The following is a 23,185-nucleotide window of genomic DNA, read 5'->3' as shown; positions in this document are numbered from 1 at the left end:
TATCACCCATTTAGTATAGCTATTGTTAGCAATGAATCTGATTCATCTGTGCCATAATGGCTAGTTCAGTCAACCTGATATTTGGGCTTTCGTGTCAACAATGTCCCAAATTCAATATGGTAGGGTCATTTGTTTTTAAGAATTTTGTGTCTTTTCCAGGGACTGTTTTGTGTGTTGCCTGTTTAAGTAACAGCCCTCATATTTTCTCCATACAATGCCATTTGTGGTCTGTCCCAATTCCAGTTAGCTCTTCACTCACCCCCCCATTCTTGGGGCATTGTGAAATATGGATTGATGCACATTCTAAGGCATGTAGTAGCCCTTTGCCTAATTCTAAATATTTTTCCTTATAAAAGGGTACACCCCTCTGCTGCTCTGATTCAGATGTGTTAAGCTTCCTTTTTGAGAAGGCTGTGGTGGATGTAATATAGGCACACAAAGAATACTAGCAGCACTTCCCATTTTCATCAAGAGAGATGCTCTCAAGAGGCTGCCAAGAAACTGCAACATGTCCTCACCTCCAGTGCAAGATTGAGATAAAGAGCACCTTTCCTTTCTTCAGGGATTCTGTAATTTCTGCAAATGTGTCTCTGTGCAAAATGGCTCTTTCTCCCCCTTGTGAGACAAAACCCATCTCCATACCATACCTTCCACCCAACTGTCCCTCTTTCATCCCACTTTTCAGCTGCTTTTACAATGTCTAATTTTCCCCTCTCCTCCTCTCACTCTCTTCTCTAGCCTCAGCTAATTTCAGTTGCTACAAACCAAATTTGCATTAAATTACTGCAAACTGAATTCAGAGTGAAAAAGTAGTTTGCATTCAGTTGCTGCAAACAGAATCCAGAATGAAAAGGTAGTTTGCACTCAATTAATTCGGTAAGAGGAGGAAGCAGAGGAAGAGTGCACTCTGGCCCTTCCCAGTAGGTTTAGGCAAAAGCAGACTGCTGCAGCCTTTCCTAGCTTGTGTGCTCTTCCTCATTAATAACTTTTGCCATCTTGATCACCCTCTGATGTTGCTTCGCCACACATGTTCCAGTTCCCATCTGTGAAATGTTGGAGGGTATGTAGTAACAAGCACAAAAAGACTAGCTAATTCATCAAAACAGATGCCAATGTATCTAATTTTTAGATATTAATAAGAATAAGAACGATAAAATTTATTTATATCCTGCCTCTCTACAAAATGCAATCGGGGTGGCTTACAAGGTTAAAATATACAATCCGAAGCCTCAACGCACCCCAGCAAGGCAGCGGATAATATTGTTTAGCTAGCCATTTCCACAATTGATGCAAAAGTCAACCTTGAGAAAGAGAAAACTCTCTCGGGACCAGCAAAAGATCTCTCATTTGTCTTGCAGAAGAAGAGAATAAGATAAACCAGGATTTACATCCCCAGCATAAAATTTCTGTTCCTACCTGTTTGTTTTCTGAAATGCAAGGAAGCTGCTTAGTTCCCAGGCCTCAGAGGAAGGCGTTATGAAATGGACGTTAGAAATCAGTGTTGCCAACAAGCCTGGAAGATATTCCTTGGAATGTTTTACCAAAATGTTTTATCAAAATCCCTAGAATTTCCCAATATTTATTATCATTATTCAGTCAAAATCCCCGGAAATTGGCAACACTGTTAGACATAGCAACTACTATACAGTCATATATGGACTGTTCCCTGGGGTAAAGTGGATGATGATGCCTTTTGGATATGATCATTAGATTGTACCCTCCCAGATCAAAACAATTTTGTTGATTAAATTGGCCAGCTATGGGAAGCTCCTCAGTGGGAAACGAATATAATATCACCCTCTCCAATATCAGCAGTGGCCACTGATTGTCTTGTGAAGTACACCACACTGTCTGAAGTACTTTGTTTGATCTCTACTAAATCTGTCACCATATTTTCTATTCTTCATTTGATCTGATTTAAAATAATATGAGTTCCTAAAACTTTATCTAATGTTTACTCATTGTAAAAAGGATATACAGTCCTCCCTCTGTTCTCAGTTTTTAAACTCGTGTCCCTCACTTATGCGCAAGGGACAAACGGAGGGGGAAACAATAAGGCGCATGCCTGAGGTGCACACCCTTACACCTATATTCAAGCCAATTGGGCTTGAATATAAGTGAAGTTCCATTTTCGCGAGAGGGTCAGAAATAGATTCCTCCACGAAAAGGAGGCGCGACTGTAGATGCATACACACACACAAACACAATTGTGAAAGTGGAATAGAATGTAACAGAATCTGCTTTATACCTGAGACTTTAGAATCATTGAGACCACAAGGCCATCCAATCCAATCTCCTGCCAGGCAGAAAAACACATTCAGAGCCTTAATACCGCTCAGTATGCAGCCAAAGAAGTGAGTTTACTCATGCTAAAATAAGAACTAGTTAAGTCTTAAAGCTGCTGCCTCATTTCTTTTTTTCTCTCCCTCCCTCTCTCCTTTTTATACCTCAAGAGACTAAACATGGTTACTTCTTTGAAAACTACCACAATGGAAAGCATTTTATTCACTGTGTTCACTTGCCCATGGTTTGGGGATGGGGGAGGGGGTTGGTCATGCATTTAACTCATGCATTTCAACTCAATGGGAACCCAATGCTTCAACCCAATGTTATAGGCAAACTATTTTGATTTTATATCAGAACTAAGGCATTTCAAATCCCTAAAAAGTTGAGTTTGTTACAGCTGCAATCTTAATTATCCAAGAAATGCCAGATGGTGCAGGATTAGGAGACTGGAAGTATACCTGGTTCTATCATATGGCTGATCACACTTTAGAATTTAATACCATTAAATTCCCGCATTGTGTGACTCCTATCTTTTTTCTGTCATTATATTTGGCAGGTCTTGATGGAAGCACCAGTAGTGAGGAGTTCAAATTCCACTATTGTCAAACCCTCCTTGCTTTACACTCAAGATACACGTTTCTTTCCATGGAATCCCAGTGGCTACATGCTAATGCAACCTTGAAAACAAGTCTACAAAATTCTAGTTCGTATAAATTCGCTTTAGCCTATCTGCTCAGGCAGCTGTTAGTCATTTGTGGCATTCTGAGGGTACCAGAGACATAAATAAAACACTCTACCAGCTTACAGAAGCTCATTGCTTTGCTGTTTGAAAGCAGTCCTCACTTGCTATGTATATTTGCAGACCTGGTGTGATTTTCCCCCCCCCTTCAGAATTATGCAAAAGCTACATAATAAATGTCTATTTTGCAGTTGCAATGCTATTATTATACATCACAAGTACATAAATTTCTCTGCCAAAAAACCTCCCCAACTTCAATGAACAGGAAAATTAAAGCACAAAGCAGCAACAACTCTGGTAGGAAATGCTCAAATGGGCATTAGGCACAAAGACAAGCAGTAGTCACAACCTGTCCATTTTGGAACACTGTGCATACTGAGGTCTATTTTTAAGGTATGGTGCTGGTTTTCCAGTTCTTCTTACATACCATTGGACATATCTGCTATCTTGTTTTAATTTTTGGATATATCCACTTAAAGCTAGTAATCCACCATGGTCAGTTTATAAGTCCTCATTTTGGCACCTCTATTCAATGAACTGTACAAGCTACCTCAATTATCTCTGATAGAGAGTCAGGAAACAAATAAAATTGTTATTATTATTATTACTATTATTATTATTACTTGGGTCTCACTTTATTTTATTATTTTATTTTATTAAAAGTAGTGTTTTGCCAACAATTTCAGCAGTTAGAACTGTGTGGCAAATACTGTCTTTGCAATTTGACTCATATGCTCATGCCAAATTGACTTTATGGGAGGATCTAGATTTGAAAGTTGGCAGGGAACCATTTTTTATGAAAGGTGTCGGCTTATAATGAGATTGTTACCTTAACTCACATATTTAGTGTTGATAATGAGTTTTTCCCTTTTTCAGTGTTGCAGGTTCTAAATCATCTAAATGGCAAAACTTACAACTATAACATTTGTTACAATCCAAATTTGGTCCTGCAGCTTTAAGTGCATCCAAGGTTTCCTTAATATTAGGAACATGAATTCAAGCCAAACAAGTATCCAAACTGACAATGTATACTGTAGACATTTATGTTATCTATAAATAAATATGACTTGTAAGGTTTACAGCACGAATGGAATAGAGGATTGGAAAATCCAATTCTGTCTAATCAATGATAATCAGTTTTATAATCTATAACTTGTACAGTGTGCCTGTGTCATATGCGGGCACGCTATACATGGATTTGAGCATACGCTCAAACCTGTGGAGAGCCTCCCAGGAGCGCATGGGGCGCAAGGGGTGGCGCGTCCCATTCAAATGAATAGGGTGTGTGCCCATGGGGCACGTGCGCCACCGCTGCTTGTAAAAGTCCCATTCAAGTGAATGGGGCTCGAGCATATGCGTTTTGGGACGTACGCGGGGGGTCTAGAACAGATCCCCCACATTAGCCAAGGGCGCACTGTATTATAATAGATCTATGACTATGTCTTATACTACAAAATTGCCCTTTTGGATATATTGGATACCACAACAGCTATTCAAGAAAGGGCTTTCTAAATCAGCAAATTGTTGGAGATATAATATTGCTGATGCTTCCTTGATTCATGTGTTTTAGTTTTCCCTTAGCGGCTATATTTTGATAGGAAAGAACGCACAATTAAATTTGGTTTTGGAAAGTTCCTTGACTTCCAGAAACGTACATGTTCTTTTGAATGATTTACCTATTTCCTGGAAATTTACAAATGGCCAACAGGAGTATATTTTTCCACCCTTTTGATTGCTAAAAGATTAATACATTACTAGAAAAATATTTTTTTCTACCTAAAGAAGTTGGCAGCATGAGCTTTTGTAGACTTCAATTTACTTCCTCAATCCTCATATGCTTTTGGTGGAGTGGAAGCCAGGGTCAGACATACATATGCCATAGGTATGTGAGAATGTCAATTCAAATTCAAAATCCTTTGTGTATGGAACAACAAGTCCAGTTTTAATGATGGCCATTTGTGGACAAAGACATAGCCATTGGGTATGGAAATGAGGTGGCAAGACCAGTTGGGTCTTGGAAACTTGGATGCCCTTGGCTTCCTGGCTCACTAAACACATTTCAACACTATCTGACCCAATCCTCATGGGGGCGTCCTATCTATTCACCCCACCTACAGGTTAGTTTCCAAGGCCAAGCTGGTCTTACCACCTCATTTTCATGCCCAATGGCCATGTCTTTGTCCACAAATGTTGAAACTGGACTTGCTATCCCACACACAAAAAGTTTTGAATTTGAATTGACATTCTCACATACCCATGACTTACATATGTCTATCCTTGGCTTCCACTCCACCAAAAGCATCTGAGGAAGTAGACTGAAGTCTACAAAAGCTCATGCTGTCAACTCCTGTGGTTATTTTTCCTCCTTTCACATTTTTATTTACTTGCTTTTGGCAGGGTACAGACAACCAGAAAGAGGCGGCTGGCGGCTGCCTCTCTTTTCCGCGTAACCCCACCACAGCATCCAAATTCTGCAGCGCGGCTACGTGGAAACAAAAGGACCGCTAAAAAGCGACTCTTTTTCGCACTGCCACAAACTGCCTGCAGCGGCGCGAGGACGTCGCTGCCACGTGCACGTGTCTGGAAGGCGTGCGGCAGTGATGTCACAGCTGTGCACGCCGTATATACGGCGCCACATAGCTGTGATGTCCTGGCAATGTCCTAGGATTGTGGGGCATCTAGAAACGGTGCCCCGGGACAACCCTAGCACATCACCAGGACATGCTAAAGGGCCCGTCTGTCCAGGGCCTTTGTTATACTGGAACATTACTGTGTGTAACTGAGATCCCTTTTGAATGTAAATACATTTATTTTATTTATTTTTACAAAAGGGCATGGTGTAGGTGTAAACTCCTCTCACTCTCCCTTCTTTTATCCTCCAACATCAGTTATCTCTTCCTCTTGTCCAGTGATACGTAGATAAATTCCTAAAGCTTAAAAATGTTACTTTTTGGCCTACAAGTCCCAAAAATTTCAGCTGACATAACCATATATTAACTAGAAGATTCTAGGCACTATAGTCCAAAAAGTGACCATTTCTAAACTCCATACATTCCTTACAGAATCATTTTTCATGTGTCTTTTCTACAGAATGATAACTTTGGTTCATTAACATGGCACCAAACATATAAACAACCACAAATAGTCATCCCAACATGTACCATTAACCTCAATCACTGTCTTATAATTATGGTGCAGAATCTGTTTTAAAAATAAATGTTCTGCCTATCCATAGGGTGGATATGCACATCACAAAAAGACACAGTTTGTGTGAACTACACTTGTTGCTTAAGCCAAAAATTCTGTTGCAAATAACCACTGACACCAAGTTGAAGCACAGTATGTCTTGGTTTTATATGATATGACAGTGGTTGGAGACAGTCACAAACCATATCGACCTCTGCACAGTATGACTTGGTTCTATATATTATGGCAGTGTTGGGATACAGTCACAAAACCATATCGACTTCTGCACATGGTTATGTGCTAATCACATTGATTGCTCAATCAACATGCAACATCTTCTGTTCTCTGTCTTACTAGCACATGAAATGGTCTCACCTTGAGGCCTTTCTGACTCTTGCCTTTTCAAAGGAAAACCGAGGCTGCTCAGTCAGGTCATACGTCCGGGTTGTTGGCTCTGCTGACACGCCTTCCTTAGCACCTCTCCTCCTGTTGCTGCATGGTGCTGAGCTGACCTTGGGTACTTCTTTAAGAGGGGAAAACAGGAAAGGATTTGCTCCCTGGGTATCCACCACATCCTGCAATTTATTCAGCTGGATGCATTTACACTTGAGCTCTTCCGTGAGGTCTGCAATGGTTCTGGTTTGCTTAGCCAGCTGCTCCTGGAGTTCGAGAATGTGATAGTTCCTCTCATGCAGTTCTTCCTCCTGCCTCTTCAGCTCCCGCTCAAGCTCCCAAACCTTGCTTCTCAAAATATCTGCAGCACCTGTTATCGTGCTGATATTCACACCCGGGTCTTTCAAAAACTTGCTGCTACCACCTGAGCAACCATATGGGCAGTGTCCTGCATGGCTTTCTGGCCTCTTCAGGTACTTGGGTTTCACTGAACCATTTCCCATTTGGGATGGTGGCCTACACAAGGAAACAGATATTAAAAAAGCAAACAAGGAACAACCACCTTTCTGTGACAAATAGGAACAAAGAATGCAAACATTAACCTGACAGCAGAATGCTACATCCAGCAGAATTTCTTCTCACACAGTTATAAAAGATAGAGATCATTAGTTCTTTCTCTCTTATTAAATCCCTTCATAAAACCATCTGGAAGGTTGTCTGCCTGTAAGCCATGGCACATTTCAAACCAGTGGCTCATGCAACCTTCTGCTCTTGTTGGACATTCTTATTAATGTTAGTTTCACACATTGAGAACCAAAATACTGTTGTCAGACTGTCAGTAAATAAAACCAAACAGCAACAGTAGAAGCGTGGGAGTAGGGGGAAAGGAAGAGCAACCTCTCCTTGCAAGAAAGCTACTGATGTGGGCAGTATAAATTGTGGGGAGTATGGATTATATTTTCATATTGATGCCCATGTCACAGAAAACCTGGAAAATAATTACATGTTTTTAAACACAATATGCACAGATAAAATGTTGAGCTATCAAGCCAACACACGACTAAATAAATGCTTTGGCACTAGTGACAAATTTCTAGATACCTAGAACAACCAGGGAGCTTTTCAGTGCTTCTTGCTGATCCCCTGCCTCATGGGTTTTCCATATGCTGTTTTAGTCTTTGTTTGGATTTTGGTGCTTTGCAGACTCCACACAGCTTTGTTTGATGCAGGTTTCAAGACACTTTCTGAGGATCTAGTTTTTCAGTTGCAGGTAAAGAAATCAGGACAAATACTGAACAATTTATATAGTTCACAGTATAGACAAATCTTTTGGAAGGTAGTTTTCACTAACTGCAGCATATTAAAAGGATTATGTCGTTTACCTCTTAGAAAAGCCCATCACCAGAGGTACAGACACAGCCAGTGTGGTGTAGTGTTATGAGCACTGGACTATGAATGTAGAGGCCAGGGTTCAAATCTCTGCTCAGATACAGAAAACCACTAGGTGTCCTAGGGCAAGTCACACTCTGTCATCCTCAGAGGAAAGCAAAAGCAAATCTCCTCTGAACTGGTAGGGTTGCCCTAGGGTCGGAAACAACTTGAAAGTGCATAATGCGTGTGTGTGCGCACACACACACACACAGAGGCACAGCCCAAGACAAGATGGCACTTGAGATGAAAGACAAGATGTCACACACACACTCACACACATGTCACATACAAAATCCAATAGTATTGCCCACTGAAACTTTCTTCAGCACTGGTGATGGGACAGCATCCTCCACTACACCTGAAGGCAGCAGGTTAGTTTACACAGGGAAGAAGGCTTTCTCTTCCAGCATGTGGTACAGTGGTTTGAGTGTTGGACTATAATTTTGGAGACCAGGGTTCAATTCCCTGCTCGGCCATGAAACCCACTGGATGATCTTGGGCAAGTCACATGCTCTCATTGTCAGGGGAAAGCAATGGCAAACCTCCTCTGAACAAATGTTGCCAAGAAAACCCTATTATAGGTTTGGCTTAGGATCACCATACTTTAGAAACTACTCGAAGGCATTGACAGCAGCAACAACAAACCTACCTGCTACCTGCCAGCATCTGCTGTCTAATTCTTTCTTATTCTGCCAAATGATAAGGCTAGTCTTACTGAGGTTACATGATGGAGATCCCAGCGTGCCATATACAGGAAATTGGTTATCCATTTTGAACAGTATATCAACTCTGCATCACTCAAATGTGAGCTAATTGCCTTCCTCTGTATTATGTGTATCATCCTCTAAAAAAAGATTGCCACTACACATAGTCTCTGATTCTTGCAAATCATAGATTGCACTGAAAATCAACATACTGTATGAGTGGTGGATGGTGTTGTCTTAGGACATGCTAGCACTGGATGGCATTCCAGTCTCTTCACCTCTTGTAACTCTATGAAATGTACAGAGCACAAATGGGGATGCAGGACTATTGGCCAGCCAAAGGTGGAGCAATTTTGCTCTGCCCAGTTCCAAGTATGAATTGTGCTGGACTGGTCATGATAGAACAGCAGTGGTCAAGGAATTGCTTGGAACAGGCCATCATGGAATCAGTTTCAGAAATGTACAGGTGCCAAAGATATGCCTTAACCCTAACTCAGGGTATGCGGTTTTTATTGTCATTGTGTGCCTTCAAGTTGTGTCTGACTCACGGCAACCCTCAAGCAAACCTCTAATGGTTTGGTTTTTTCTGGGGGGAGGCTGAGAGTGTGTGACTTACCCATGGTTACCCAGTAGTTTTTCATAGCCAAGCAGGGAATTGAACCCTTATCTTCAGAGATGTGGTCCAAAGCTCAAACCACTATGCTATGTTGACTCTCAACTGAGAGTTAGGGACACACACAGCCCAACCATTGTGATTTAAAAGAGAAGCAATCATCAGTGGTGAAAGACAACTAGGTCTGATACCTTAACCCCACTATCATTTTGGGAAGGGAACAATGTTTCATTTCCTAAGTATTAATCTCTCCCTTCCTAGCTCCATAAAGCTCTCACACAAAGCCATCCTGTTTTCCATTGTCTACCAATCAATAGAGCAGGATCCCTTGTTACTACATTGGTTTCACTGTTACTTCGCTAGTAGTTCTCTCTCTTTGGTGTAAGCCTTGGCATAGCTCTGGCACAAGTCCAACGGCAAGACAAGCTTGCACTCATTTTCCAAGTTCACCAATAATTACGCAACTTCCATCATATGCAGGACATTATAGATTTGTATCTATTCTGGATCAGATGTCTCAGCAAGAGGAAAAAAACAATCATCTCTGTTCTCTATGCATTATCTGTATTGCTTCTTAGACCTAATGGGAAGAAAGGCAGGCTGGTTGGCAGGACCATCATTTCTGCCCAGAGTGCAAAAATCCAAGTGCCCAGAAACAATTTGGAATTTAAATAATCGGTCTGACATGTGGCAGATTTCTGTTTCTTTCCTGTGATCCAATGAATCATGAAAAACCTGGCTACTACTTCCTCCTCTTACATTCCCTTTATTCCCATACAGTTTTCTTCATTGGAGTCCCATTCAATTTACCATTTTTAAAAAATTCACAACCGTTTGTTGTTCTTGGATTGAACATTGCTTTGTCTGCCCTGCTTCCTCATCTCCCCTCATTATATTCTCCACTCACTGCTTTTCCTATTGTGTCTCCTTTTCTGTTTCATGTCCTTTCCCTCTTTGTATGTACCACTTGGTTCACTACCTTTTCTTGGAAGTGGATCTTTATTTCAGTCAAGACTTCTCAAGCTACCTCCTAGAAAATCTGGCTCAGTCTTACTTTTTGCAACGTGAGGTGTTGTTGTTGGTTTTTGACACCTTGATCCTTTTTTCTGCCACCTTTCTTACAAAAGGAGCAACATAAGCATACATTTAGAACACAAGAAGATGCCGTTAAAGCTTTCTTCCCCTAAAACTAATTAGAATCCATACATGATTGTTCTCAGTTCATTGTTATAATATCTCTTGGGAAGAAAGGACTGAGAATAAATGAGAAGGCACTTCAAAAAAACCAAAAGTACAAGTGCTCATTATGGCATTACTCATCACTGCACACTCAAGGGCAGTCCTAAAACAAAATTCACTAAGCAAACCAGCCCTAGTAGCTTTCATTGCTAGCAGGAACAGGCCTTTTGTAAACCTAAGGGATCCTAATTGCCCAGCCAAGACCAACCATCACAAAACATTTTGCAATAACAACTGACATAGCTCATAACAGTATACTGGGTTGCTGGGAAAATAAATTTCCCCAAACTATTGTGAACCTTGCAGCTAAGCTCAGAATCAACAGGGAAGATTAAGGGATGAGGCCGATTATGTCAATATCCCTTCAAATCAAAATAGTTCATTATTTCTACCCGGTAAGTCCTTGTTTCACTACACAACTTATGGCTAGCCCAAGATAACCTAGCAAGCTATATGGCTAGGATTTTTGCCTAGATCAACCTAGGCCAAGCAAAACTCTGAACCCTGAATGCTGCACTGACTTACAGAGGTAAAACGGCAGGAATAAACTCTTCTAGAACACAGCCTCACAGAGGAAAAACCCACAAAAATATATGGATGCCAGCCGTGAAAGCCTCCAAGTTCACAACAGACAGAGGCACATGTAAATGAAAGAGTGGTGCGGCATGATTCTGTTCACATTTTAAGTTTTCCAGAAGGATCCAGTACTTGCCACAGGTACATCCACAGTGAGACCATTTGCCAGGAAAATGGTGATAATGCTCACGTCCTTCTGCTGCTCCCCAAACTCTTCTGTTTCCCTCCTTTGTGGCTGGGCTATTTAAACATTCCACACAGGGGAGAGTGTTCCATCAAGTCACATTCGATCTTCATCGCCTCTCTACCTTATACCCCAGAAGCAAAACATGCACTCAGCTATAAACAAGCAGTTCCATTCTATTGCACATCTTCAGAGTAAGACAGTTATTACAATCAAGCCCACTGATAGTTATTTACTATGCATACAGTCACATAGGCAAAATGCCTCCTTGTTATATAAACTTAATTTCCCCTTTATTTACTCTAGTAAACAGAAAGGAAGGAAGCCCCATAGATACTGTACATAGCCTTAACACTGACATTTAGGTGGAATTCATGTCCCATCTCATCTCCTCCCTCCTCCAAAGGAAAAAAAATCATTTCTAGGAAATCATTTTTCAAGGGGAACCCCAGCACACAACACAACTGTGCATAAATAGTGCAATAAAACCTCGTATTTGTTGTTGTTCTGTTCATTCAAGTCATTCCTGATTTATGACAGCCCTAACTAAGGTCATGGGGTTTTCCTGGCAAGGTTTGTTCATAGGAGGGTTGCCATTACCTTCCCCTGAGGCTGAGAAAGTGTGACTTGCTCAAGGTCTCCCAGTGGGTTTCGTGGCCGAACAGAGAATTGAACCCTGGTCTCCAGAGTTGCAGACCAACACTCAAACCACTATGCCATGCTGACTCATAAGACTCCGTAATTTAGCTCAAATGTAAGTCTCTTCTACATGGAGTGAAACAGTAAGCATCTTCTATCCCAATTAAATCTAAGCTCCATCAAACATGAGTGAGAGGCAAAGGAAGAAAGCTCTTGATAAAAATCTGTGTTCTTTGATTCTCAACATGTTGCACAACCTTAGTTTTCTCTTGTCCAAGTGAACTCTCTCTCTCTCTCTCTCTCTCTCTCTCTCTCTCTCTCCCCCCAAACAAAAATAATACATCCAATAGTTCTTAAGCCTTTGAGCCACCATGAAATGCAGATCGAATACAACCTCTCTTGCAATTGCATGCCAGCCTCAGAAGATATGGGTTAGTTATCCCCATACATCTCTTCCAAGCCCTTTCTGTCAGAGGCCATAAAATAAGGGTGTGCATTTTTTAAAAATAATGATAGTGCTGCTATCAACCGTGGCAAGTAACACTCTGTTTAAAAGCTCAAGCGAGACACAGAGAAAACAGAGGCAAAAACCCATCATCAACCCATGCACGGTTCAGGGAAAGCAAGGATTCTAAGACATGTTAGCAGCTTGAATTATTCTGGCTTAATACATGTGGAACACTTTGGGTGCCTCTACACTGTAGAAATCATCCAGTTTGACACTACTTTAACCACCATGGCTCCATCCTACAGCATCCTGAGCTTTGACGCTTTGCAATGGATTGATGTAAACTGATTGGGTGACCTTGGACAAGTCACACACTCTCAGCCTCAGAGGATGGCAATGGCAAACCCTTTCTGAAGAAGCTGTCCAAGAAAACCCAGTGATAGGTTTGGCTTAGGGTCACCATAAGTTGGAAATGATTTAAAGGCACACAATAACAGATTCTGGAGGCCAGGGTTCGAGTCCCAGTTTGGCCATGGCAAGCCACTGGGTGACCTTGGAGAAGTCACACTCTCTCAACCTCAGAGGAAGACCAGAGCAAGCCTCCTCTGAACAAATCTTGCGAAGAAAGCCCCATGGTGGGGTCAAAATAAAAATAAATAGTATAATAATAATAAGAAGTCAGAAACAACTTGAAGGTACACAACAACCACAACACTTTTCCAAAGAAGGCTCAAGACCTTGCAAAACTAAAAACAAAAACAGGATGCCACAGAATGGAAAACTGCGGCTCTTCCAGTGGTGTCAAACCGCATTATACCCACAGTGCAGATGCGCCCAGACCCAAAACACCCTGCAGAAATAATCTAATTTGATTACTTCTGGGCAGAATATGCTAGGGAAGTCTGGGATCTGTAGTTTTAGTGAGACAGTGAGTCTCCTCTGTCAGAGGGCCCTGGGGCCACAGGCAAACTGCAGCTCCCAGGTCTCCCTAGCTAGTGAGCCTGGGCAGTTGAAGCGGTCTCAAACTGGATTATTTCTGCAGTGTGGGTTGGACCTCTGTGTATGTGTGTCATGCTGGTTGCAAGCCCCATCACATTGGTTCAAGATTTCTCTCTTCTTCCTCAAGAGGAGGGGATTTCTTCCTAGTGTCCCCACTTCCAATATGCCTGGCAGATTCCATCCACACTGCAGGAATATCCCGGTTTCATGCCGTTTGAAGTGCCCTCTGACTCCATGCGATGGAATTCTGGGCATGGTAGTTGCCTGTGACACCAGAGCGAAGCCACCATGCCCAGAATTCCATCGCATGGAGCCAGGGGGCACTTCAAGCGGCATGAACCCGGGTTATTTCTCCCATGTGCATACACCTGAATCCCCCCCACCCCACCCCACCCCGCTTGGCCTCCTGAAGCCCACCCCTCCCTCCATCTTCTCCTTGCCCACTTACCTGCCCTCTTCTCCCTTCCTCCAGGTGGGCACCGAGATGCAAGAGAGAGAAAGAGGCAGATGGAGTCAAGCAGAGGCAGAGAAGGAAGGCAGCGCTGTCTCCTCCTGGCTGGCTTGGGCTGCTTGTGCTGAGGAGGGCTGGCAGACTGGCAAGGCTGGCAGGGGGCGAGCAAGGAGAAGGAGAGATGGAGAGAGTGCTGCTGCTGCTGCTGCTGCTGCTGCTGCTGCTGCTGCTGCTGCTGCTGCTGTTTCTGTGCCTGGCACGCAGCGGAGGGGAAGGAAAGGCTGGGGCAGCAGCAGCAGCAGCAGCAGCAGCCTTGGGCCAGCAGCCTGCCCTCTGCCCGCAGCAAGCAAGCAAGCAAGCCAGCTGGCAGGGAGGGAGGGAGGCAGGGAGGAAAAGTGGCAGCCTTGCTTCAGCTGGGCATCTCTGTCTCTCTGTGCCTCATCCGCACTGCAGGAATAGCCCAGTTTCATACCGCTTGAAGTGCCCTGGCTCAGTGCTAGGGAATTTGGGGGTTTGGAGTGGGTGGTGACCCCAGAGCCAAGCTTATTTCCCCTTCTTTTCCCCCTGACTTGTTTCTCCTTAATAATAAATAAATGAATAAATAAATTGAAATCTTTCTCCTGACTTTTCCCCCTTTACTTGTTTCCCCCTTCTTTCCCCTCTTCCTTCTTTCCCCTTCCTTCCTTCCCCTTCCTTCCCCCTTACTTATTTTCCCTTCTGTTCCCTTACTTCTTTTCCCTTATTTTCCCCTTACTTATATTCCCTTATTATTTTCTCTTACTTTTCCCCTGCTTTTCCCTTACTTATTTTCTATTATTTTCTTATTTATTTCCCCTTATTTTCCCTTGCTTATATTCCCATATTTTCTCTTATTTTCTTTCCCCTTTTCTCCTTATTTATTTCCTCTAAATTCCCCCATGCTTAAAACTTGTGCTTTGGGCAGTCCCTCCCTTTGCACATTTATTTGGTAGCTAGTTACATTTATGCCCTGCCCAGAGTGATGGAGTGGTTTGAGGATTGGATTAGAACTCTGGAGACCAAGGTTCGAATACCTGCTTGGTCATGGAAACCCACTGGGTGACCTTGGGCAGGTCACACTCTCTCAGCCTTAGAGGATGGCTCTGGCAAACCCCCTCTAAAGAAACTTGCCAAGAAGATATTGAGATAGGTTTACATTAAGGTTGCCATAGGTTGGAAATGATTTGGAGGCACACACAACCCAACAACAAAATTATTTTTATAGCCAACCTTTTCTTCAATCAGTTGAAGGCAGCATACATGGATGACTTTCTTCTGACTTTCACAATGACAACCCTGTGAGGTAGGCCACCCTGTGACTCATAAGGCCATGCACTGAGTTTCATGGGTCAGTGGAGGGCTCAGCCCAGATATTTGAAATCTCAGTCCAGGTCTGGAACCACAACTGCACATTGGCTTTGCTATTGTTAAAAATCTTGCAAAGTACCAAGTAAAGGTTGTATATATGGGATCCAGGCTTGAATGCCTACCAACTGAATGTGTGAACCACAACTCTGAAAAGCCCTGTGTTTCAACAGTGGAGGCTTTCTCCCTCCAGAGTTAAATGCATTTCACAAGTGTTTTTGCCACTTGTTTAATTTGTGTATGAAATGCCCAAGAATGTCCCTTTCAGAAATTAACATGACGGATAGGGAGTGGCAGTGATGGTTGGTGTCCATACGCAAAAACACTGTGGGAGTTACATCTGACCCAAAGGCTGTGTATTGTCCAGCCTGGTGTACATCAAGGAGAAAGAGCCCTGGTGGCGCAGTGGTTAAATACCTGTACTGCAGCCATTCACTCAAGACCACAAGGTTGCGAGTTCAAGACCAGCAAAAGGGCCCAAGCTCGACTCAGGCTTGCATCCTTCCGAGGTCGCTAAAATGAGTACCCAGACTGTTGGGGGCTAATTAGCTTACTTGCTAATTAGCTTACTTGCTGTTCACCGCTATGATCTTTGGAATAGCGGTATATAAATAAAACAAATTATTATTATTATTAAAGAAAAAATTTAATTCACCTAGAAAGTTGCAAAAGAAGTGAGTAGGTGGAGATTTCAGAGGGCAGACTTGGCCCTGTTTCTGTAAGTTAAAAATGAAGGTTTTGTGCAGCCATCTGTCTGCTCTCTTTCTACTGGCATGCAAAGACCTTTTTATTTAAGCAAGCCTTAATTCTCCTCTGAAGAAACTTGCCAAGAAAACCCTTAGGGTTACCATAAGTTGGAAATGATTTGAAGGCAAACAATGATAACAAAAAGGCTTGAATTCATGTGGCAGAAGGATCTTTGAGTCCCTATGTAGCCGCTTTGAGTCTCTATGTAGTGGAATGTAAGAAAATAATAGTAATATTAATAACAATCATCATTTAATGGGATTCACTGTTGTTGTTGTTGTTGTTGTTGTTGTTGTTTTTGTGCACCTTCAAGTTGTTTTAATTTATGGAGACACTGAGGCAAGCCTATCATGGGATTTTCCTGGCAAGATTTGTTCAGAGGTTTGCCACTGCCGTTCTCTGAAGCTGAGAGAATGTGACTTGCCCAAGGTCAACCCAAATCATCTGTAGCTCAAAAAAGATTCCTGTGCTTTTAAGGGTCATTTCTTATCTTACTGAATTCATATACTAGGGGGAAAGTGTGAACTTCTGGATATTGTTTTATTGTCATAACTGGCCAACTGGGGTTGCCTTGCTGGGTATCCTGGGAGGGGAACAATACAGTACCCAAATTTGTGACAGTTCGTCATATATAACTATGCAATTTCCAGGCTACATGGGGTTTTGTAACAAGTTTTAAGAGCTCATCAGAATTCCTTCATACTTGGTGTATGATTCCAAACTTTTAATGGACTTCCATGAAAACAGCAGAAGTGATCCGTGGTCAAAGCAGGGGTCATCTCTCCTCCTCTCACCTTGGATCATAGGCTGCAGGTAATCCACAACAGATCTTTACACAATGTTATCTAACATGTATACAGTGGCAACTCATGAGGTTATTTTAGTAGAATGCTAAATTCATTCCAGACTTGAAAGGAGCCATCCAAGATTGTGAACCTGTTTTGGAGATAGTCTCAGTACCTTGGATAGCATTCAGGCTAAAGCCTAGAGCTGCATTCTGACTAGAAGCAAAAATGACTATCATTCTTTGGTCATATTGCAAGAAAAGATGAATCATTGGTCAAGACAATATTGGCAAAAGTTGAAAGCAGTAGAAAAAGAGGAAGACTGCATTATAGATGGATTGGCTCAATGAAGGAAAGCACAGCTCTGAACTTTTAAGAGCAAGGCTATTCCTAATGAGAGATCTTCTGGAGATCTCTCAGTCCTAGGGCTGCCAGGCATTGGGGATGATTTGACAGCACATAGCAACAGCAATAACAAAGCTCATAGCAAAGGGATCTTGTGGCACCTTTGAGACTGAGTTGGTAGCATAAGCTTTTGTAGACTTCAGTCTGCTTCATCAGATGCACAGAGTGAAGAGCTTTAGGAATAGACCTTTTAGAGCTATGAATAAGCTGAGTGTATGTGCCAACAGAAGCATGACATAGTGGCTTGAGTGTTGGAGTAAAGCTCTGGAGATCAGGGTTCAATTCTTGGCTTGGCCATGAAAACCCAGTGGGTGACATTGAGCAAGTCACACATTCTGAGCCCCAGAAAACCATCAACTTAGGGTCACCAGAATCAGAAATGACTTAGAATCATAGAATCATAGAATCGTGGAGTTGGAAGAGACCACAAGGGCCATCCAGTCCAACCCCCTGCCATGCAGGAAATCCAGTTCAAAGCATCCTCGACAGATGGCCATCCAGCCTCTGCTTAAAGACCTCCAAGGAAGGAGACTCCACCACACTCCGAGGGAGTTTGTTCCACTGTTGGACAGCCCTTACTGTCAGGAAGTTCTTTCTAAGGTTGAGGTGGAATCTCTTTTCCTGCAGCTTGGATCCATTGTTCCTGGTCCTGTTCTCTGGAGCAGCAGAAAACAAGCTTGTTCCCTCCTCAATGTGACACCCCTTCAAATATTTAAACAGGGCTATCATATCACCTCTTAACCTTCTTTTCTCCAGGCTAAACATCCCCAGCTCCCTAAAGCGTTCCTCATAGGACATGGTTTACAGACCCTTCACCATTTTAGTCGCCTTCCTTTGGACACGCTCCAGTTTCTCAATGTCCTTTTTGAATTGTGGTGCCCAGAACTGGACACAATATTCCAGGTGGGGCCTGACCAGAGCAGAATAGAGTGGCACTATTACTTCCCTTGATCTAGACACTATACCTTTATTGATGCAGCCTAAAATTGCATTGGCCTTTTTAGCTGCCGCATTGCACTGTTGACTCATGTTCAACTTGTGGTCTACTAAGACTCCTAGATCCCTTTCACACGTAGTTTCATTCAGCCAGGTGTCCCCCATCCAATATCTGTGCATTTTATTTTCCTGCCCTAAATGCAGTACCTTACATTTCTCCGTGTTGAATTTCATTTTGTTAGGCACTTGAAGGCACAGATTAACAACAACAATGTCCATCAATAGAAGTGCAAGACTTCTGGATAGGGTGATGAGGGGACAAGTTCAGCTTTAAGGATGGTCTCTCATTGGGGGACAGAGTCAAGAGGAAACATGTTGCCTATAGCCAAGGTGTGTGGATAACCATATGAATAGGGGAGGGAGGTAATGGATATTATATATATATATATATATATATATATATATATATATATATATATGCATATGCATGCCACTTTGAGTTTTTGGGGGGAAAGCAGTATATAAATAAATATGATAATAATGTAATAAACAGTGTGATGCTGGCTGGGAATCAGAAAGGAGATGTGATCAACTGGCCAAGGAAGTCCTCATGAAGCTGGGGTGTTAACTAGTGTTGTAATATATGTAGTGTGCCAGGAAAGCAGTTTCACCGTTCCACTAACCTGGAAGCCACATGGAATGAGGAGTGAAGGATGATATATAACATGGAATTTGAATGATAGATACTGTAGTCTGGTAATATTACTGTTTGGATGTTTTTATGTTTCTATTGCATTATTTTAGCTAAAATTATTATTCCCCTAAAAATAGTAAATCCCCTTGATTGAAAGTAGAGGGACAGTTGTATATATAATAAATACATGGTCTTTTTGAGGATGTGCTTCATCCTCTCTCTCTCTCTCTCTCTCTCTCTCTCTCTCTCTCTGTGTGTGTGTGTGTGTGTGTGTGCATACTGCAAGACAAAGTGAGCATTTCATCTCATCTAGCTTTCCTCATCACAGTACAAGGATAATTGGCCAAGGCAAAACCACAACAACAAAAAAGGAAAATCCCTAGCTAATTCATGCACAGCTGGCAGAGTTCTCTGCCTTAAATCCTGTTTCTAGTCATGTAGACAATGCTGAGTGAGAACTGATACAAAGCAGCTTCTTAAGGCTCTCGAAACCACCACCAGTTTTGACATCAAGAACAGTGCTATAGAATATCTTGGAAAAATGGAAGCTGCAGACTAAGATCTTTTGAAAATGATCAGAAGGCCTTTTTTCTTTATGTGTTTAAACATCTGTCCTGGCACTGCAATGTGAGCCTTTTAATATTTCCTCAAAAGTAAGCTAGGTTCAGCTCACAGTGGGGCTCATTCTAAGGTAAGCATCGATTGGGTTGGTTGCAGCACTAATCTATTTTCAGAGATGAATCTGGAACGACAGGGTGACCCTTCCAATATATGTGTATCTGAAACTCAGAACAAAACAAATCTGGCAGTCTAAAATATTTAAAGGGAAAAAAATTACTGTAATGATCATTCTTGAAATGGATACATAGCACAGACATGACACGGCGTCTGTGGTGCTGTTCATATTTACCTGGCAGTGGGCTCCATAGAACACAATGGAAGACGCTTCTGAGTCCACACATACAGGCTGAAACTAGGAATATTTTTAAAACCATTCATTTTATTTTATTAGAAAAAAATGACTCTAAATCCTAAAATTAATGGAAATGGTTCAGTCTGATAAATTAACAAATTCAACAAGGAGAAAACCCACAGAGGCTATATATGGAAAGGGATATATGAAAACATGGAAACCATTTATAGAATATGTTAGGCAAATAAGAGGGAATACCAGAATGGTAGGGTTCAATAATTAGAAAACGGGCTTTTCTCTTTTTAGCCCTGTCTTTGTTTATAGGTTGGTTAATAAAAGGAATGTAGATTATTATTATTATTGGATATAGCTCAATCAACTAAGAATAATAACAATTAAAAGAGGGGTAATAGGGTTACTAAGCAAGATAGCAATTAGAGAATATGTGGGAAGTCTTAAGTTTTTTTCCTATTTTTCTTTTCTTTTTAACTAGGAGGAGGGAGGGGAAGGTACTGAAACGTCAATGGTTGTGTGTTTAGATGTCTAAATATGTATTAATTGATTTCTTTTTGTGTATATGTGTTTCTCTATGTTCATGTATTTAATCAACTACTGAATAAAATTATTTTATTTCAAAAAATCCTAAAATTACATTGGCATAAATCAAACATCTGGACTTTCTCAGTGGGTTGAGGAAAGATGACATTCATTTCAGCATTAAACAAGCCATGGGATGCTAATGAATACCGTTGCACAAACCTAAGAGAGCTGCATCAGAGGTTCAGTAAGGGCAGGGCAGTCCTTAGCAGCGAGTAGGGAGTCAGAGCAACAGAGTTGTTGTTGTTGTTGTTGTTGTTGTTGTTGTTGTTATTGCCCTCTCTTCTGCCCTGGCTTCTCCATATCTTCAATCTCTCTCTCTCTACAGGCTCCTTCCCTTCAGACTTCAAACATGCTCTCACTTCCCCTATTCTGAAAAAACCTTCTCTTGACCCCTCCTCTTTGTCTAGCTATCGTCCGATTTCTCTTCTTCCCTTTCTTTCTAAGGTTTTGGAACGGGTTGTTTATTCGCGCTGTCTTGAGTTTCTTGAAGCCAACTCCATCCTCAATCCCTTTCAGTCTGGTTTCCGCCCAAGGCATTCTACAGAGACAGCTCTCACTAAGATTTCCAATGACCTTTTACGGGCCAAGGCTAATGGCCTTTACTCTGTTCTCATCCTTCTTGATTTGTCTGCAGCCTTTGACACCGTTGATCACTGTCTCCTAGTTGACACACTCTCTGACCTTGGGTTCTCAGACTCTGTTCTCGACTGGTTTAGATCTTATTTGTCAGACAGATCTTTTGCAGTGGTTGCAGGTGGTCAGACTTCATCTCCTGTTCCCTTATCTGTTGGAGTTCCCCAGGGCTCTGTTCTGGGTCCCCTTCTGTTTTCTCTCTACGCACTGTCCTTAGGTAAACTCATTAGCTCTTTTGGTTTTTCCTACCATCTGTTAAAATATATTTCTGATTTGTATTGAAAATGTTCAGATGTGTCAATGGTTAACTAAGGTATAAAATGGTTCCTGTTGCAGGCCAGAAAGCCTAGGCCTGGAAGAACAAGTTTTCAAGGACATTGCCTGAGACATAATATAAACAAAATGTATTATTGTTATGCTTTTGTGTAGTGTGGTGACCTCATGGGGAAGAGGTGTGTCCACTCTGTGGGAAGGTTGATCTTTTGAGAGAACAAAGACTGATGTCATATTCAAGGTTTTTTTTCTTGCATGGACTCTGAAAGAGAATATGTATAGTAGCTTGCTGTGCATTGTGTAAATAGCATCAAAGTTAATAAACCCTCATTTGAGTGAAAATCTGTGTGGAAGTTACTTTGATATTGAGTAGCTGAGAAGACTGCATCTGTTCCAGTTGGTACCAGTCCAGAACCACCGGTTAACAAGAGACATCAACCATCCCAAAGATCTTTTTCTCTAACACCATCTGTATGCCGATGACACCCAGTTGTATCTTTCCACCCCTGACCTCTCTCCTAGGCTTGAACAGCAAGTTTTGTCTTGCCTCTCAGCTGTCTTGCAGTGGATGCGCCATCGGCGTTTGAAGCTCAACATGTCCAAGACGGAGCTTCTTGTCTTTCTTCCTAAGTCCATCCTTCAACACTCCTTTTCTGTCTCTGTGGACATTTCTATTCAACCAGTCCAGCAAGCCTGTAGTCTTGGTTTTATCTTTGATTCTTCCCTGTCGTGTATCCCTCAGATCCAGACCACAGCCAAGGCTTGTAGATTCTTTTTATACAATATTGCCAAAATTCGACCATATCTCTCTGCCTCCACCGCCAAGATCCTGGTCCATGCCCTAGTGGTCTCACGACTTGATTACTGTAACATCCTCCTGGCTGGGCTTCCTCTTTCTCAGCTGCGTCCTTTAATTTCTGTCCAGCATTCAGCTGCACGCATTATCACATCCGCCCACCGCTCTAACCATATCTCTCCTTTGTTGGTATTCCTTCACTGGCTCCCCCTCCCTTTCCGCATTCAGTATAGGCTCCTGCTGTTGGCGTTTAAAGCCCTCCATGGGCTGGCCCCTCCTTACTTATCAGACCTTATTTCTCCTCACCTTCCCACTAGGGCCCTCCATTCTGGTAGTCAAGATCGGCTGTCCCAGCCCAGGATTTCCTCTGCCCCATCTCGGATTTGCCCCTTCTCACTTGCTGCCACTCACTCCTGGAACCTTCTTCCCCTGTGAGCAAGAGCCATCACTTCTTTAACCAGCTTCAAATCGGAGTTGAAGACCATCCTGTTCAGGGCAGCGTTCCCAGACATTGCATAATTGTCCCTCGCTATTTGATGTTCTTTGGTTGTCTGTTTTATTTAATCATTTCCTGTATTGCTATGTATTTTATATGTATTATCCTACTATAGAGGCGCCTTCCCCTCCACCACTCCCTTCTCCTTTTATGTCGTGTCTTTTTAGATTGTAAGCCTGAGGGTAGGGAACCGTCCAATTAAAAAGATTGTATGTACAGCGCTGTGTAAATTTACAGCACTTTATAAATAAAGGTTAATAATAATAATAATAAATAATAAATGTTTTATTTGTATACCGCCCTTCCGTAAGATCAGGGCGGTTCACAACATTTAAAAATACATAAAAAAATCCAATAAAACAATATTAAAATTACAAAACAATACAAAGATAAAATAACAACAAATGCCCCCGGGTTAGCCAACCATTGCCTGTGCGGCCTTTACGGCGGGGGGGCCTATGAGGACTTAATCATTAATAATAATAATAATAATAATAATAATAATGTTGCTCTACCTATATCCATGGATCAAGGTGGAGAATAACAGCAATTAACAGACAAACAACATCAGTTAAAACACACTTCAATTTAAAAAGGCAAGATGTACACATACATCCCTGTTCAATCCCAGACTCC

The 23,185-nt window shown here is 42.0% G+C and overlaps 1 protein-coding gene across 4 annotated transcripts in view; it reads right to left on the bottom strand.

Moving 5' to 3' along the window:
* LOC149313198 (cGMP-dependent protein kinase 2-like) overlaps positions 1 to 14,031 on the bottom strand; it is a 72,634-nt gene extending 58,603 nt beyond the window's left edge. For 2 of the 4 annotated variants that reach the window (XM_089526253.1, XM_089526256.1), the window contains exons 1-3: positions 13,886 to 14,031; positions 7,706 to 7,856; positions 6,587 to 7,120 (exon numbers count right to left, since the gene is read on the bottom strand). In XM_089526253.1, coding sequence (XP_089382379.1) covers positions 6,587 to 7,107 — 521 coding nt within the window. In that variant the 5' untranslated portion in view covers positions 7,108 to 7,120; positions 7,706 to 7,856; positions 13,886 to 14,031. Of the gene's footprint in view, positions 1 to 6,586; positions 7,121 to 7,705; positions 9,350 to 13,885 lie in introns of those variants that run through there. The other 2 variants (XM_089526255.1, XM_089526254.1) reach the window with 2 other exon arrangements.
* Positions 14,032 to 23,185: the final 9,154 nt, after the last annotated feature.

Source organism: Sceloporus occidentalis, unplaced genomic scaffold, assembly GCF_023333645.1.
Source record: "Sceloporus occidentalis isolate IW3139 unplaced genomic scaffold, rSceOcc1.0.p SCAF_5, whole genome shotgun sequence".
NCBI classification, from domain to species: Eukaryota; Metazoa; Chordata; class Lepidosauria; order Squamata; family Phrynosomatidae; genus Sceloporus; species Sceloporus occidentalis.
The sequence above is the reverse complement of the archived record's forward strand: the minus strand, read 5'-3'. Positions and strand labels throughout refer to the sequence as shown.